Genomic DNA, 15,302 nt, shown 5'->3' on the forward strand with positions numbered 1-15,302 from the left:
ATTGAGAGATTCACTAGGTTTTTCCAACGCCCTTCGGAAGTTTCCGTCATGATACAACAATATAATATAATCAGCAGGAAAACACAGTCAAAATCAAGCATAATAAATCTAAAATGAAGTAATTAACATTTTTAGGATAGGTTAAACCTGTTTCTACAATTCTGTCCCCTTAAGGGCTAGCCAACCTTTTCCAATGGGGGAGTGGAGAGGCGGAAAGTACTAAACTATGATATTTCAGCGACATTTCTGGCACTGCAAGATGTTTCTGCTTTATATGCATTTGTAAAACACGTGAATGCATAGGGAGGTCAGGTTCAATGATGGATTGTGGGCCTCAGCCGCAGGCCTGGCAGAACAACTCTGTGTTACAGGCCTGGAAAAACTGTTTTAAGTCCTGCTGGGAGAGCCCTCCATCAGGGCAGTGCCAGGACTCCAGCTGAGTCCAGCTTTACTTCTTTGGGGTCGGGGACTATTCACAGATTTTGATTGCATAAGCTCTTTTGAGGGGCAAAGGTTCTGACTGGGCAGCCCCCCAACTAGGGTTGCCAGCTAAGGTACAACAGCTAAGGGTTGGGAAAGACTTGAAGATTTTGGGGATGGAGCTGTGAGGAGGGTAGAGAGTCACCTTATGGAAATATAATGCTCTGGAGTCCCCCCTCCAAAGCAGCCATATATCTCTAGAAGAACTGATCTTTTAAGTTTGGAGATGAGCTGTAATTCCAGAGGATCCCCAGGTCCCACCTGGAGCCTGGCACCCCTAGTCCCAATACACACTTACATGCAATGTATTCAGTCAAGACAAGGGTATACCACTTCAGTGAAAACTAAGTCCTATCGGTACACAACATTTTGATGGGGAACAATTCTGTTGGAAAGGAAATGTGCTTTTAAATCAATCAGCGTTCTTCCTTGCAAAGATATGTTTTATCTTTTGTCATTATATTTCTGGGATACATGCAGGTTGCCAAGTGTCAAAAAGCTTTTGTCCTGCCTCAGTTAGTCAGCTGGGATTAGAAGGGGTCAGTATAAAGGGGTCACAGGCCCTGATCTAATCCCAGCTGACTAACTGAGGTATAATAGTCAGCAGGTGGGTTTTCTGAGTCTGGTCTTCAAATGCCTATACCTTTGGTTTCTTCTTCATTTCAGATTAAAATGCTTTACCAATTGGTGCTTGTATAGATTTGTTTATTATAAGACCCGTCTGGATCCACTTCAGCTGTGAGTCTTCCTGCCATCAACGCACAGTGGAGTGTGAGTTGGCACCCTTGGATAAGGTGACCAGATTGTCCCACTTTTGGAGGAACACCTGGGGGCACCTGGCAAATTGTATCTATGTTGAAATTATGTTGAAATTAAAAAATATATATATTACAATACTATTTTTGCATTCTATGAAACTTTTTGTTGCTCCATATAGACCAATTTTTAATCAAGAACCCCCCTGGTCAATGGTGTCCCGCTTTACCAATGTTAAGAGCCAGTTTGGTGTAGTGGTTAGGAGAGCTTTCAAGTACAAGCACTCTTCACTTGCCCTGAATAAATCTTTGCTGGCCTTAAAGGTGCTACTGGACTCTGATTTTATTGTGCTATTTCAGACCAACACGGCTATCCATTTGAATCTAGTAATAGTAATAGTAATAGTAATAGTAATAGTAATAGTAATAGTAATAGTAATAGTAATAGTAATAGTAATAGTAATAGTAATAGTAATAGTAATAGTAATAGTAGGGAAATGGGGCTTGGAAATGGGGCATTGAGCTATGATAGCAAGAGGTTACGAGTGCACCCTCATGTATTTTTCCATGGCGCATCATAACTCACCTCCCTGGTTTCGTTGTCCTGGATCAGTGTGTAGAGGGGGACCACGCGGTTAATCTCCAGAAGCACGGGCATTGGACTGAGCTGCTCTTTGCCCGGGCGTCGGCACAAGTGGCAGGTGGAGGGGCAGCACCCTTTTTCTTCACAGCGGATATCCACGCCCGTGATCAGCTGATCATCCGACAGCATCTGAGCAGACAGCAGGCCTGACAGGTAGGTGATGAACGGCATGGATTTCAGCTCCTTCTTGTTGCCCAGTTCTGTCGTTTCTGGTTTTGAGCGAGGAGGGGGAGAGAGAAGGAAAGCAAATGATAAAAGGTTGGCTCCAAGGACAGGCTTCCACTCTAAGCCATGAACTCTACTATGCTGTGCCATTTGCTCCACAAACTGCTCACTCCGCATATGAGCAGAGGAGGAAAGATCTTCTGATAGCCAGCCTGGTGTAGTGGTTTGGGTGTTGGAGGATTTCTTTCTTTCATTCATTCATTCATTCATTCATTCATTCATTCATTCATTCATTCATTCATTCATTCATTCATTCATTCATTCATTCATATGAGAGACCCAGGTTTGGAGCCCTGCTCTGCCATGGAAGCTTTCTGGCTGACCCAGGGCAAGTGACACTCTCTCAGCATAACCCATTGCTGTGAGGACAAATTGGAGTTACGGAGAATATCAGGCTGCTTTGGGTCTCCACTGGGGAGAAAGACAGGATATAAACAAAGTTTTTAAGAAATTAATAAATAGCAGGCAGCTTTTCTGTAGCTCTGAGACACACTAAATTTCTGAATGAATCATGCCCCCTCTCCCTTTAAACAGTTAGGCTAGGAACTCTTAACCATTACACCAAGCAGACTGTCACTTAAACCAGGGGTAGTCAACCTGTGGTCCTCCAGATGTTCATGATCTACAGTTCCCATGAGCCCCTGCCAGCAAACACTGGTGGGGCTCATGGGAATTGTAGTCCATAATCATCTGGAGGACCACAGGTTGACTACCCCTGACTTAAACCATGTCAGTGAGCCAGTTGGTGGGCACTGCAAGTGGTCGGTCTCCCAAATGAAACTTGGGTAAGGCTGTGTTAAGGGTGAGAATCCCGGAGACATTTGGCACCCATGTTCAAGGCAGAATGAATGTGAGATACAGTTTGTTGGCTGTCTGAAACTCACTTGGATGGGCAGCGGGGGACAGATGTTTTGACACATCTGTAGTGTCCCACAAGGTGTATGGAAGGCAAAGTGTTTAATTATTGATTGGTTCTCTAATGAGTTCCTTTCCTACAGCTTGGGGTCAACACATTTCCAGGGCCTTTTCTCCTGACTCATTCCTACAAACTGGAAACAGGAAGGAAAAAAAGGGCTTGGACCACTTGACCAATGTAAAGTCATGGGGGAAAAGGAAAGGAGGACTAGACACCCTTCATTGTACAGTGAAGCCCACGTACCAATTTAAGCCGAGTCACACAGAAGCTTCTCTCAGCAGCTGCTAAGGCAGGGGTAGTCAAACTGCGGCCCTCCAGATGTCCATGGACTACAATTTCCATGAGCCCCTGCCAGCGTCTCATGGGAGTTGTAGTCCATGGACATCTGCAGGGCCACAGTTTGACTACCCCGGTGCTAAGGAATCATTTTCCACCCCCTTTTGACAAGCCTTGGGAAAGGGATAGTTCCACAACCCACAGTAATGTCTCTCTCTGTGCCTTTACTGCCCCAGCTTGGTGCACGGATAGAGTAATTTCTCAACAAAAGCCCTCGACTCAGGGAAGAAGGGTCAGAATCCAAGGTACATAAAACCTAAGCACTTCCAAAGCTTCATAGAGAGTAACGCTGCACATGCTAAAACGCAACACGCCACCAATGAAGCCCGAACCCCACAGATTTCCTTGTCGGCTTCTCTCATCCATACCCTTCTCTTGCCCGCTGCCGGCACAGCAGGAGAACCTGCCTGAAATCCCTGCCTTGCGGATGTGGCCGGACACATCATGACGACTTATGGGATTCATTATTTTGTTTGTCTTAAAATATCTACAGGGGGAAAAAAACACACACACAAATAAACAATTGCGGTCCCCAGCATCAACTTTTCTGTAGAAAGTTCTTCCCAGATCTCACTGCCGGCAGAGTTGCCTTGCTTGTATGAGCCTGGCTTGCACAAACGCACAAGAGTTCACAATGCCAGTTCCAAATGCTTTTGCACAGAAGTTTAAAAGGAAATGCCTGAGTTCTGACTGGGTATACTTTTGTTTTAAAAAAGTGCACATCTTTTTTCATGAGCTCTAGACTATAATCCCAAAGAAGAAGAAAACAGAGTCCAGAAGGGTTGTGGCTCAGCGGAAGAGCCTTTGCTTTGCACACAGAAGCTCCTAGGTTCAACTCCAAGTATCTCCAGGAAAAGGACCAGGTAGGAGGTGGTGTAGAAGGCCTCTGACTGAGACCCTGGAGAGCTGCTGCCAGCCTGAGTAGGCAATACGGACTGCGATAGACCAAGGGTGTGATATGGCAGCTTCATATGCGTGTTCAGAAAGACATTATTCAAAGAGGACACTACCAATGAGCACATGGAACAGAACTTTCAATTAAGCATGCCTAATTCCATTGGCTGCAATGACCTTGAGTGTGCTGATGTCCTCCTGGCACTGTGGTCAGGCTACACTTCATACTGCTTCTGCACAAAGGATTGTAAGCCGCTTTGAGACTCCTTTGGGTAGAGAAAAGTGGCATATAAGAACCAACACTTCTTCTTCAATAATATCAGGGCTCTCTCAGCCTCACCCACCTCTCAGGGTGTCTGTTGTGGGGAGAAGAAAGGGAAGGCAAATGTAAGCCCCATTGAGATTTCTTTGGGTAGAGAACTCTTCTTTTTGAGGTATAAATGTTCCTGGAGAAAAAATGACAAGCTCCAGATGTATAGAATAAGATATACGTAAGAAAACAGAAAGGTAATCTGTGCAAAGGATTAAAAAATATTTAAAAATTATTGGGAAGGAGGAGGAAGAGGAGAAAAAGGAGAAGAGGGCTTTTGTATCCTGTTTTTTACTGCCCAAAGGAGTCTCAGAGTGGCCTACAATCACCTACCTTCATCTCCCCACTGCAAACACCCAGTGATGTAGATGCGGCTGAGACAACTGAGAAGAAGGTCACCCAGCTGGTGGCATGTGGAGTGGGGAGTCAAACCTGGTTCTCCAGATTTAGAAGCTGCCACTCTTAAACACTATGTGACACTACACTTAACATATTCAAAGATGAAGAGGAGGTGCTTGTTGTTCCTTTGCGTTAAGTCTGTAGGAGAAGCTAAAGGCAGAGGTCTCTCTAAACTCTGAGTTAGTAAAAGTAGTACTTTCCATGGGTGAAATCCAAACAAAAGAGGCCACAGAAAGGTTAGGCACATAGCTTGGCAATATCAGGCTAAAACTCAGGTCTGCTGAAAAAGAAATATTGAGGAGGGGGGGTGGAGGGGTGGGATGAAAATGAAGGAGTTAAAAGCACCCCCAAACAGTAACAGTGCCATCTGAGAATGTGCAGCTATACTTTGGGGTGGAATAAAGAATGCTGGGTGCTCTTTAACTCACTGGAGGCAGCTTTATTGTTGGAGAAGTAACAAATGCAGATTCTAAAGAAAGGGGGGGGGGGAAGGCATTCTATCATCTTCCCTTAGCTCAGGATGTGGTACACTTTTTGATTCAGCTGATCTGGTCAGGTGAATTCATGCCACTGTTACATTGAGGCTATAATCCTGAAATGCAGGGGTAGTCAACCTGTGGTCCTCCAGATGTCCATGGACTACAATTCCCATGAGCCCCTGCCAGCATTTGTCACAGTTTGGCTACTATTGGGCCTTAAGCAGAATGTACATATGACTCCTATTGAGCGGACATTCTTGTTGCTGGTCAGTCACTGGGTTCAATTCAAGGCTCCAGCTATTACCTGTAAGAAGTGAAGATGAAGAAGAAAACGAAGACGAAGAAGACGAAGCAGCAGCAGAAATAGCATTGTTTTTTTTATATGCTGTTTGTGTCTATCCAGAGCAGGGGTAGTCAAACTGCGGCCCTCCAGATGTCCATGGACTACAATTCCCAGGAGCCCTTGCCAGCATTCGCTGGCGAATGCTGGCAAGGGATCCTGGGAATTGTAGTCCATGGACATCTGGAGGGCCGCAGTTTGACTACCCCTGATCCAGAGTCTCAAAGTGGCTTACAATCACCTTCCCTTTCCTCTCCCCACAACAGGCACCCTGCGAGGTTGGTGAGGCTGAGAGAGCTCTGACAGGACTGCTCAGTCAGAACATCACTATCAGAACTGTGACAAGCCCAAGTTCACCGAGCTTGCTGCTTGTGGTGGAGCAGGGAATCAAACCTGGCTTGCCAGATTAGAAACCGCTGCTCCTAACCACTACACCACGTTAGGTTTGGACTCACGCCTACCTGCAGGATTGCCTTTCCTGCTCTGTTCCATCGTGGCAGCTGTTCTCACCAGAGCAAAACCTTCTGAATGCACCCCGCTGCAAAGAGGAAGAATCAGTCTCTGCCCATTCATATTATCTGTGGTGGCTCTCATACCCTGGAATGGACCTGCCTATGGCTAGCAAGAAGCCCCCCTCCCACACTCCGACTGTTTACAGGAAGAGCAAAACACCACCGTTCAGGGTGGCATCCTCCCAAAAAGATCAGAACGGCAGTTTAAGGGATCGGTTCAGGAGGTTGTCTCTCAAAGGGATAGTAAGACAGTATATTGCAATATGCACTGTATTTATCACCCCTTCCCCCTTTTACAGCAATTCAGTGTCCTGTTTTGTGACTCTATCTTCCATATAACCGGTCAGACATCAGGCAGTTTTCTTGGAATAGAGAATTCTTTCGGCCCCAGCAATTGGTTGTGGCTTGCTGTCTTGCACCATTTTCTGAGTCTTCAGTCCCAACCCTGCTGCAGTGTTTTGCTGACCAGAAGTCTTTAGTACTTGGATTTTTTTGTATCCTTATTTTGCAATCTGCCTTGAGTCTCAGTGAGAAAGGCAGACTGCAAAAGAAAGAAATGAACAAAATGGCAACCCACAACAGGAGAAGGTGAGTTGAGAGGAGGGTGGTAAAACCACAGAGATGACAAGAAAGAGAAATTAGTGTCTGAATAGCTGAGGGAGGGAGAAGAAAGATCTGAGGTTGGAGACTAGATGGCCTATATCAGTGGTCCCCATCCCCCGGTCCGGGGACCGGTAGCAGTCCGCAGATCAGTCGGTACCGGGCCACAGCTCCTCCTCATCCTCCTCCCTGGCAGCTGCCTTGGGGGCTGCCCTGCTCACCTTTGGTGCTCTCCGGCGACCGCCATGGCTGGGCCCTCCCAAGCGTGGCACTGCGCAGCTGCTGCTTGCAGTGCCCCCCAGTGGGTGGCAGGATGGGAAAGCAAGTGGAACAGGGGCTCAGGCAGCGGCGACGTCCCTTGGCAAAAGACTACCCCAACCCGGGCCTCAGTAAAATTGTCAAGCATTGACCGGTCCCCGGAGATTAAAAGGTTGGGGACCACTGGCCTATATGGCCCTTTCCAACGCTATGGTTCTATGACCAGAGTAGGAAAGAAAATGCAGCCAGAGCAGAGAGAAGGAAATTGGGGAAGTCAAGCAAAAGGAAGGAAAGCAAGGAAGGAAACGGGACTCCTGGCCACTGGTGATAATATTTCAATGCCGTTATTTCATACCAGTGTCTGAAGCAGCCTGGACAAATATAAAACTACCAATAAAATCCAACAAAATGTAAAATGTAGCATCCTTCAGCAAAAACTATCCAAACCAAGAAGGTCCAAACCCTTTCAAAATGGAGCTAGGAAGTGTTTCAGATGTGCACACCTGGGTAAGAATTCTACAATGCTGGGGTGGAAGTTGTAGATGCCTGTAGCTATGGAATGCTTTGCCTATGGTGGTTTGTGGAGAATCAAGCAGGGAAATGGTTCTTCCCTTGGAGCCTGTTACTCAAAGCAGCCAAAGTGTGCTGTTTCGCATGGAAGACGGCCCTGGGAACAGTACGCCCAGTTTTAATTGGAGCTTAGATAGAGGGATTTTTAAAAATGATTTCTAACCTAAAAAATATTAATGAAATATTGCTTGAAGCATGTTCACACAGGGGTGTTGTGCAGTTCTTTTAGAATGCCAACCTTTACTTCAAGTTCTTCTCTATTACGGGCTTTTGATCTTGCTCGGAACTGTCTGTTTGTCAACTTAGCTGCATGTTCACACCTGTCCAAACCACCAGCAACACAACAGGAAGACAACCAAATAATAATAAGAGGCTGGACAGGAGGATAAGAGAAAGGAAAAAGAAACAAGAGTATAGACTCATATGAGTATAGACAAGGTGCTACTTGTTATTATCAGTTAACAATATTAATGTTACTAGTAAGCAAGCCAGCTGTACGTACAATACAGCGGGTGCTAGCAGGGCAGCACGCGGCCGGCAATCAGAGAGGCCAATCGGAGATCCTTGTGAGGGCCAGCGTAGTGTAGCAGTTAAGAGCAGAGTCCTCTGATCTGGAGAACTGGGTTTGATTCCCCACTCCCCCACATGCAGCCAGCTGGGTGACCTTTGGCCAGGCACAGTTCTCTCAGAGCTCTCTCAGCCCCACCAACCTCACATAGTGTTGTGAGGAGAGGGAGGGCAGGTAATTGTACGATCCTCTGAGACACATGATATCTGCTGGGTGACCTTGGGCCAGACACAGCTTTCTCAGAGGTCAGAGCTCTGTCACACTCACCTATTTAACAGCTGTAAGCCCCTTTGCTCTCGGTAGTAAAAAACAGAGTACAAAAAACTGTTCCTTTTCTTCTTGTAACGCAATTGGAACGATTCCCCTGAATTTTCTATTTGTTTGCCTTACTAAAAGCAGATAGATGTTCAACAACAACAACAAGCCTTTAATAGCATATAAAAGTACAATATAAGAAGGGAAAGTGCAAAAGGATCCACTGCTAGTGAGAACAAAGGCAAAGATCATGCTTCAGACATAATACATTCACGATTTCTCATGGCAAGATGTAAAAACTTTGCAACTGGTTCAATTATATCAGGGTTCTGGGATGACACAAGAAACGGAGTCTTTCGTTCATCCGAATGCAGTTCTCTTTTACACAAGATATATGTTCACACCATTGAGATATGGAAATCATATAGAAACTGGTGATGGCCACACACCAGCTTTAAAAAATGGATTAGACATACGGTAGTTATGGAGGAGAGAGTTGCTAGCTGGTCCCAGGGCTAAACAGGACCTCTGCGTCCAGTAGCAGAATACCTTCTAAATACCAAATGGCTGGGAGGGCGGGGCAAAGAAGCAACGGTGGAAGACCTCCCCGTAGCTTTCCAGAAGCTACCCATTCCTGGAAACAGCAATAAAGCGACTGAACCCAGGTTTGGAGGTAGCGTAGATAAGCCCTCTTTTGATTTCCAAATGTTCTTAATTTATAAGAGTCTGTAAAGGAAAGCAGAAAGCTAAAAGAGCAAGCATGAACAGAGAACAAAACTGCATTCTTAAGAGCACAAAATGCTCACAAAGTGTGCACATCCAAATCTCGAGTTTCTCTCCCTGGGAGCAAGAAAGGCTTCAGGGTGCAGTTTGTGAGTTTCTGCTGCCCTCCAGTGGAGTTTTGTAGTGATGGCTACTGGTGAGGCAGGTGGGGAACAAAAATCATTCCCTTTGCAGCTCCTGGGGCCCTGTGATGGAGCTGTTTGGGGTGGAGGGGGGACTTCTTGGGGAGGCAGAGATTGTCTGTTGCACAAGAGCACAGGTTCTCAAACATGAGGTCACAGGATCCAACAGAAGCATCCGGTTTGAGCCTGGAAAAAGCAGTAAAGGAATGCAAATCTAATCCCTTCTGCCCTCTAGTGAGGCAGGTTAAGGGAGTGTGTCGTTAAGGGAGTGTGCTGCCAGGCATAACCGTACCAATAGACAACCAACTGTATTGGGCTAAGGGAGAAATGGACTTCTCTGTCACAGAAAACAGCTGTGCACGAGACTGACTGGGTGGAAACTTGTGGAGTTGCTGATAGTCTAGCAGCACCTTCAAGAGCAACAGGATGTGTGGCATTGTAGGATTTTGAGCCATCCAGATATTGGCGGATCCTAGATGCTATGCAAGCTTGACCCTGATTATTGCTGGACGGGGGGGGGGGGGGGGACTGCCAAGGAAGTCACTACTCAGATGCAGGCAATGGTGAACTGTTTCTGTCAATCATAAGATGATTCCAAACTGACAGCACTCCCTGAGTTTTCATGAACTAAAACATGCTCTCCAAGATGCAGAATGTCCATCCCAAACCTGCTTCATTATGGTTTATGAATAAACAGAAAGGAATTCCAAGCTGGCAATGGCAAAAGGCTTTATTCAGCTTTATTCAGAACGAGTTCCTAGGTATAAAACCTCGTTTTCGTATTTTAGTTCCTCAGTAAACTTATTTCTGAAGTAAACTTTATTTCTCAGTAAACTTATTTTTTCCCCCAGGGATACAAACAAGGTCTTCAACCCACTATCTAATTCTTATATTTTATATACCTTGCATTTTATATTTTAAGTCATATATTATATTAAGTCATATAATTTGGGTATATTAGTATCAAAGGTCCATAAAGGTAACTATCTTATAAATGGGGTAATTTATAAGATAGTTACCTTTATGGACCGTTGAGACTAATACTGGCAGGGGCTCATGGGAATTGTAGTCCATGGATGTCTGGAGAGCCGTAGTTTGGCCAATCCTGTGTTAGGGTTTTCAAGGTAAGTGACAAACGGGGGTGGTTTTCCATTGCCTGCCTCTGTGTTGTGACCTTGGACTTCCTCGGTGATCTCCCATCCAAATATTAACCATTGGCTTCTTAGATCCAAGTTGGCTTCTTGGATCTGGACCATCCAGGTTAGAGAATATCTTTCTGTAGAAAAGTAATAAAAAGTTGTGCTAGAACCACATGATGGTCAGGTGTGTTTTACATGACCCTTCGCTAGGTCACAACAGGTGGGGGTGTGAGGCCACAAAGGGCTGTCTATAGGTTGACTGCCCCAGTCTTTGCAGACATTCCCCCATATCCCCCTTCCTCTCTGAATCTGACCTATTATATATTTTATAAGTGATTTTGTTTTTAAAAGTTATTTGGGGGGGGGGCAAAAATGCACATCTGACTGCAGATATTCACACATGGCATATTAAACAGTAGACGCTCCATCCCAAGTGGGGTGGAAACAGGCTCCAGAGCCAGCCCTCCGTTTGTTCCCAAAAACATCTGTCAAATGGATTGTGAAAGCTGGGGGAAGTCCATCTCAACTGAAGGAGAACGAAAAACACACCCGGAGAGGCACAGCAGAACAAGTCTTGATTTGCACAAGTTTATGCGCGCCCCTCCGTGAGTTAAGAATGTCTCCAGACACATGGAGTACCGATGTCTGGTGAACTAATTCAGCAAACCAGACACCCACGAGTTACAGAGGAACTGGGTAAGACCCTGCCCTAGTCAGGGCTAGGCCAAAGGGCAGATGAAAGGCCGGCAGGAGAGGCCAAAAGCAGGAACACTGAACCAAAGGATTAGTGCCAACTGTTGCCCACTGCCAAGAGCAGCTATAGAGGAAGCCAATATAGGAAAGTTACCTTCACGCTCCTTACGCTGTCTCAATAGACCTCCGTACACAAATGAGGATAGCAAAAGTGTCCATGCAATGTTTATGTATGAAGTTACTCCCCCCCCAAGAAGTTAGATTCGTAACTTTTCCCCCCTCCTGATTTAGCGTGAGGAATTCAGACTCCAGACTTAAAGCTGGTGGGAAGAGACCGGCTCAAAAAGCAGACTGAGCGTAAAGCCTTGAAGTCCAGATCTCGGCTGATGTCAGATTCAAACACGCACATTCCTAAATTTAGCAAGAAAGATCTCTTCTATTAATAACGAGCGCCCAGCGGCACATCCCGACCAGAGAAGGCTTTTAACTTGTCCTAATAAAGCTTCGTACAAGAGGAAGGTGAGGTCACTTTAACAAGGTGCTAGCTCTTTGGAGACTCGTGAGACAGGCATATTAGCCTTACCATCTGCTTGCTAGTTCAGTGAGGATGGCTTATTAAGGGGCTGGGCTGAAGCCCTGCTCAGCTGAGATTCTACCTGGACAGGGCAGCCCCACCTCCCTGTTTAATCAAACAAGATTGTGAAATGTGTCTGCAACCGTATAAGACAGCAAGGGTTTGTCCAGGTCCTGGGGGAAGGGGGGGGGTATTCCAAGACCCCCCCCCCTCCTTTCCAAAATCACATAAACATCTCCTTCCCGACAGAAGAGCAAACAGCTGACATTCCATAAGATGCTTGCTGTTTATGAGACCGTTTTGACAAAGCCCTGCCTGCTCTGAATCATCTGGTAAGCATGAAAGCAAGACCGGTCAAGGTGACCCGAATGCCTCCACGGTCAGTTCTTTCGTCCTGTTATGGGATCGAGGCCTCTGCTGCCCTCCAGCAAGCAGTGCAGTCTCATCACTATGATGGAGCATGTTTTTTTTTGGGTTTTTTATTTTGTTTTGTTTTTTTCATATATATTTTGTCCTCACCCACACTTAAAACTATCTTTCTGAACCAGCAACAGCTGCCTGGGTTGCTCCCCTACACACACACACACACACACACACACTTAAACAATTTGTGGCTTCTTTTGTCATTTTTATTGCCAGTATTGTGTTCATTAACAAAACTGTTTACATGTTGTCTCTACAATGCCATAAATCCAGGAGTGTTTTAGACAGGAAAGTCCTTTTTGAAACCAAAGAAGCGATTAGTAAATAGATGCTCCAGGGCAAGCTGATGGCTTCCAGCACAGCATGAAACATCAAACTTTCTCACTTTGGAACCATCACCAAAAGAGTGCCCATATCAGCCATCTTGTCACTTTTCTTTCTTTCTTCCCCCCCCCCCCCCAGCGTTTCCTGCACATGGGTGCTTCCTACCTCTTCCACTACTGGGGGCTCATCCTGTCCGCATCCCAGTAATGCTGACTCTGCACAACTGGACGCTTACTCCCATACACAGCTCCGGAGTGGCATGCTGTGCCACAGAGGGTAGAGAAAGAGCAGATTGTGGAGTAATCAAGTTTTGAGATTTAATAGTTGGCAAAACATTGTGCACAAAAGAGAAAAGCCAAAGAGTCTGCATTGCAAAGGGGGGAAAATATGAAAGTTCTGGTCAAGGAAGAAAATAGGAAAAATAAGAACAAAATTTGAGCACAAGAAATGTTATTCAAGAGAAAAGGTTCCTTGTGTGTGCACACTGCTTTGGGTATCTATCTTGGTCTTAAAATAAGGTGACCAGATTTTAACATTGGTAAAGCAGGACACCATTGACCGGGGGGGGGGGGTCTTGATTAAAATTTTGGTCTATATGGAACAACAAAAAGTTTCATAGAGCGCATAGAACGCAAAAATAGTATTGTAATATATATATTTTTAATTTCAACATAAGTACAATTTGCCAAGTACCCCCAGATGTCCCTCCAAAAGTGGGACAATCTGGTCACCTTATCTTAAAGGTGCCACTGGACTCAAACTTGGTTTTGTTGCTTCAGACCAACAAGGAGAAATAAGACAAGCAACAAAAGTGGGAAGGTGTCAGGGTTAGATATGACAGAAAGAGCCATGGATATTTATTTATATATTTTCCTATTTCTGGGTAAAGTGAGCACAGACCTAATTTATTTTAACAACAAAACCAACCAACCAACAAACAAACAAAACTGCTTGCAGGAGATTAATGGGACTCTCCTCTCTCTCTGCGCTCCTTTATTGGAACATTTTACTTCTGATATCCAAGCCAGACTGGGAGCAAAATACCTTTTAGCAGTGGAAGAAAAGGGCTGAATGCTCAAAATCAGAGAGAGAGAGAGAGAGAGAGAGAGAGAGAGAGAGAGAGAGAGAGAGAGAGAGAGAGAGAGAGAGATCATTCTTAATATCTGAATGGGGAGACAGACATGTGAATGAAACCACATGAATGAATCCTCTGCTATTACTGCGCCTTAAAGCTTCTTTTCAGATCAATTACAAAAGTCTTGTAACACTTAACACATTTAAACTGCTCAAATGCACAAGAAAGGTCCTAAAGGATACTTCTTGAAAAATGGAAAGGCATAAAATAGCAAGCAGTAGCAGAAACGTGCTAGGTTGCCGATGGCTGGAGAGCTCTCTCTCTCTCTCTCTCTCTCTCTCTCTCTCTCTCTCTCTCTCTCTCTCTCTCTCTCTCTCTCTCTCTCTCTCTCTCAGAAGAAGAAGAAGAAGAAGAAGAAGAAGAAAAACAATAATAACAACAACAACAAATTGACAGGGATGGTACCCAGCTGGGCATGCAGCATCTCTGCTTTGAGAAAGAGCATTCTGGTCCCTAAAAAATGTGTGTGGCTGTAAAGAGATCTTGAACAGCAGGCCCTAGAGACAGGAAGTCACACAGTTTGTGTCCTTGTCATGTGGAAGGTTCAGAAGCACACGGTGGAAGAAGCCATCAGCCAGATAACCTCTGTATGACAGATGGAGACGATGACTTCTATTGACTAGGGGAGAAGCTGCCACCTGCCCTCACTAAGGCCACCCGACCCTCGCAGCTGATCCGTGATCTGGATGGGGCTTTGATGCAGCAAGTTGGAACTGTGGGTAGAATGTGGGTAGAATCAGGATTTCTACGAGAAGACTGGGTAAGCAATGGGGTCTGACTAAATTTCTAGGCCTTCTTCAAAAGGCAGCAGAAGAGTGGTCAAGGAGGACAGTCATTTCCCTGCTCTGGTTTGGGCCGATGGGCATCAAAAAAAGGAGAGTGCTATAAACCCTCTGGGTTGGGATCAGAGGAAGGAGGAGGAGGGGGAGGAGTTGGTTCTTATATGCTGCTTTTCTCTACCCGAAGGACTCTCAAAGTGGCTTATAGTCACTTTCCCTTTTCTCTCCCCACAACAGACACCCTGTGAGGTGGGTGAGGCTGAGAGAGCCCTGATATTACAGAAGAAGAGTTGGTTCTTATATGCCGCTTTTCTCTACCTGAAGGAGTCTCAAAGCGACTTACATTCACCTTTCCTTTCCCCACAACAGATACCCTATGAGGTGGGTGAGGCTGAGAGAGCCCTGTTATCACTGCCTGGTCAGAACAGCTTTATCAGCACCTTGGCAAGCCCAAGGTCACCCAGCTGGCTGCATGTAGAGGAGCGCAGAATCAAATCCAGCTCACCAGATTAGAAGTCCACACTTCTAACCACTACACCAAACTGGCTCAAACTGGAACACTCTTTCCCCATTCACAAGCCCATTTCAGGAGCAAATTTATGGCTGGTGTGTGTGTGTGTGTGTTTGCCCTGAGTTCCCAAAGATTAGGTGGACTATAAATCTCACAATAAATAAATGAAATACTCACATAAATTGTATGAAATGAAAATGGCCGCATGAGAGATGGGGGGGGGAAATAATAAGAACAGTTGGTTTTTATGCCCTGCTTTTCACTACCCAAAGGAGTCTC

The 15,302-nt window shown here is 45.5% G+C and overlaps 1 protein-coding gene across 7 annotated transcripts in view; it reads right to left on the reverse strand.

The window, feature by feature from the left end:
* ASTN2 (astrotactin 2) overlaps positions 1-15,302 on the reverse strand; it is a 754,634-nt gene that overhangs the window by 159,989 nt on the left and 579,343 nt on the right. For all 7 annotated transcript variants that reach the window (XM_077305065.1, XM_077305063.1, XM_077305067.1 and 4 more), the window contains one exon: positions 1,822-2,087. In XM_077305065.1, the coding sequence (XP_077161180.1) occupies positions 1,822-2,087 (266 nt within the window). The remainder of the gene's footprint in view (positions 1-1,821; positions 2,088-15,302) is intronic.

The sequence above is a fragment of the Paroedura picta genome, chromosome 12 (genome assembly GCF_049243985.1).
Source record: "Paroedura picta isolate Pp20150507F chromosome 12, Ppicta_v3.0, whole genome shotgun sequence".
NCBI classification, from domain to species: Eukaryota; Metazoa; Chordata; class Lepidosauria; order Squamata; family Gekkonidae; genus Paroedura; species Paroedura picta.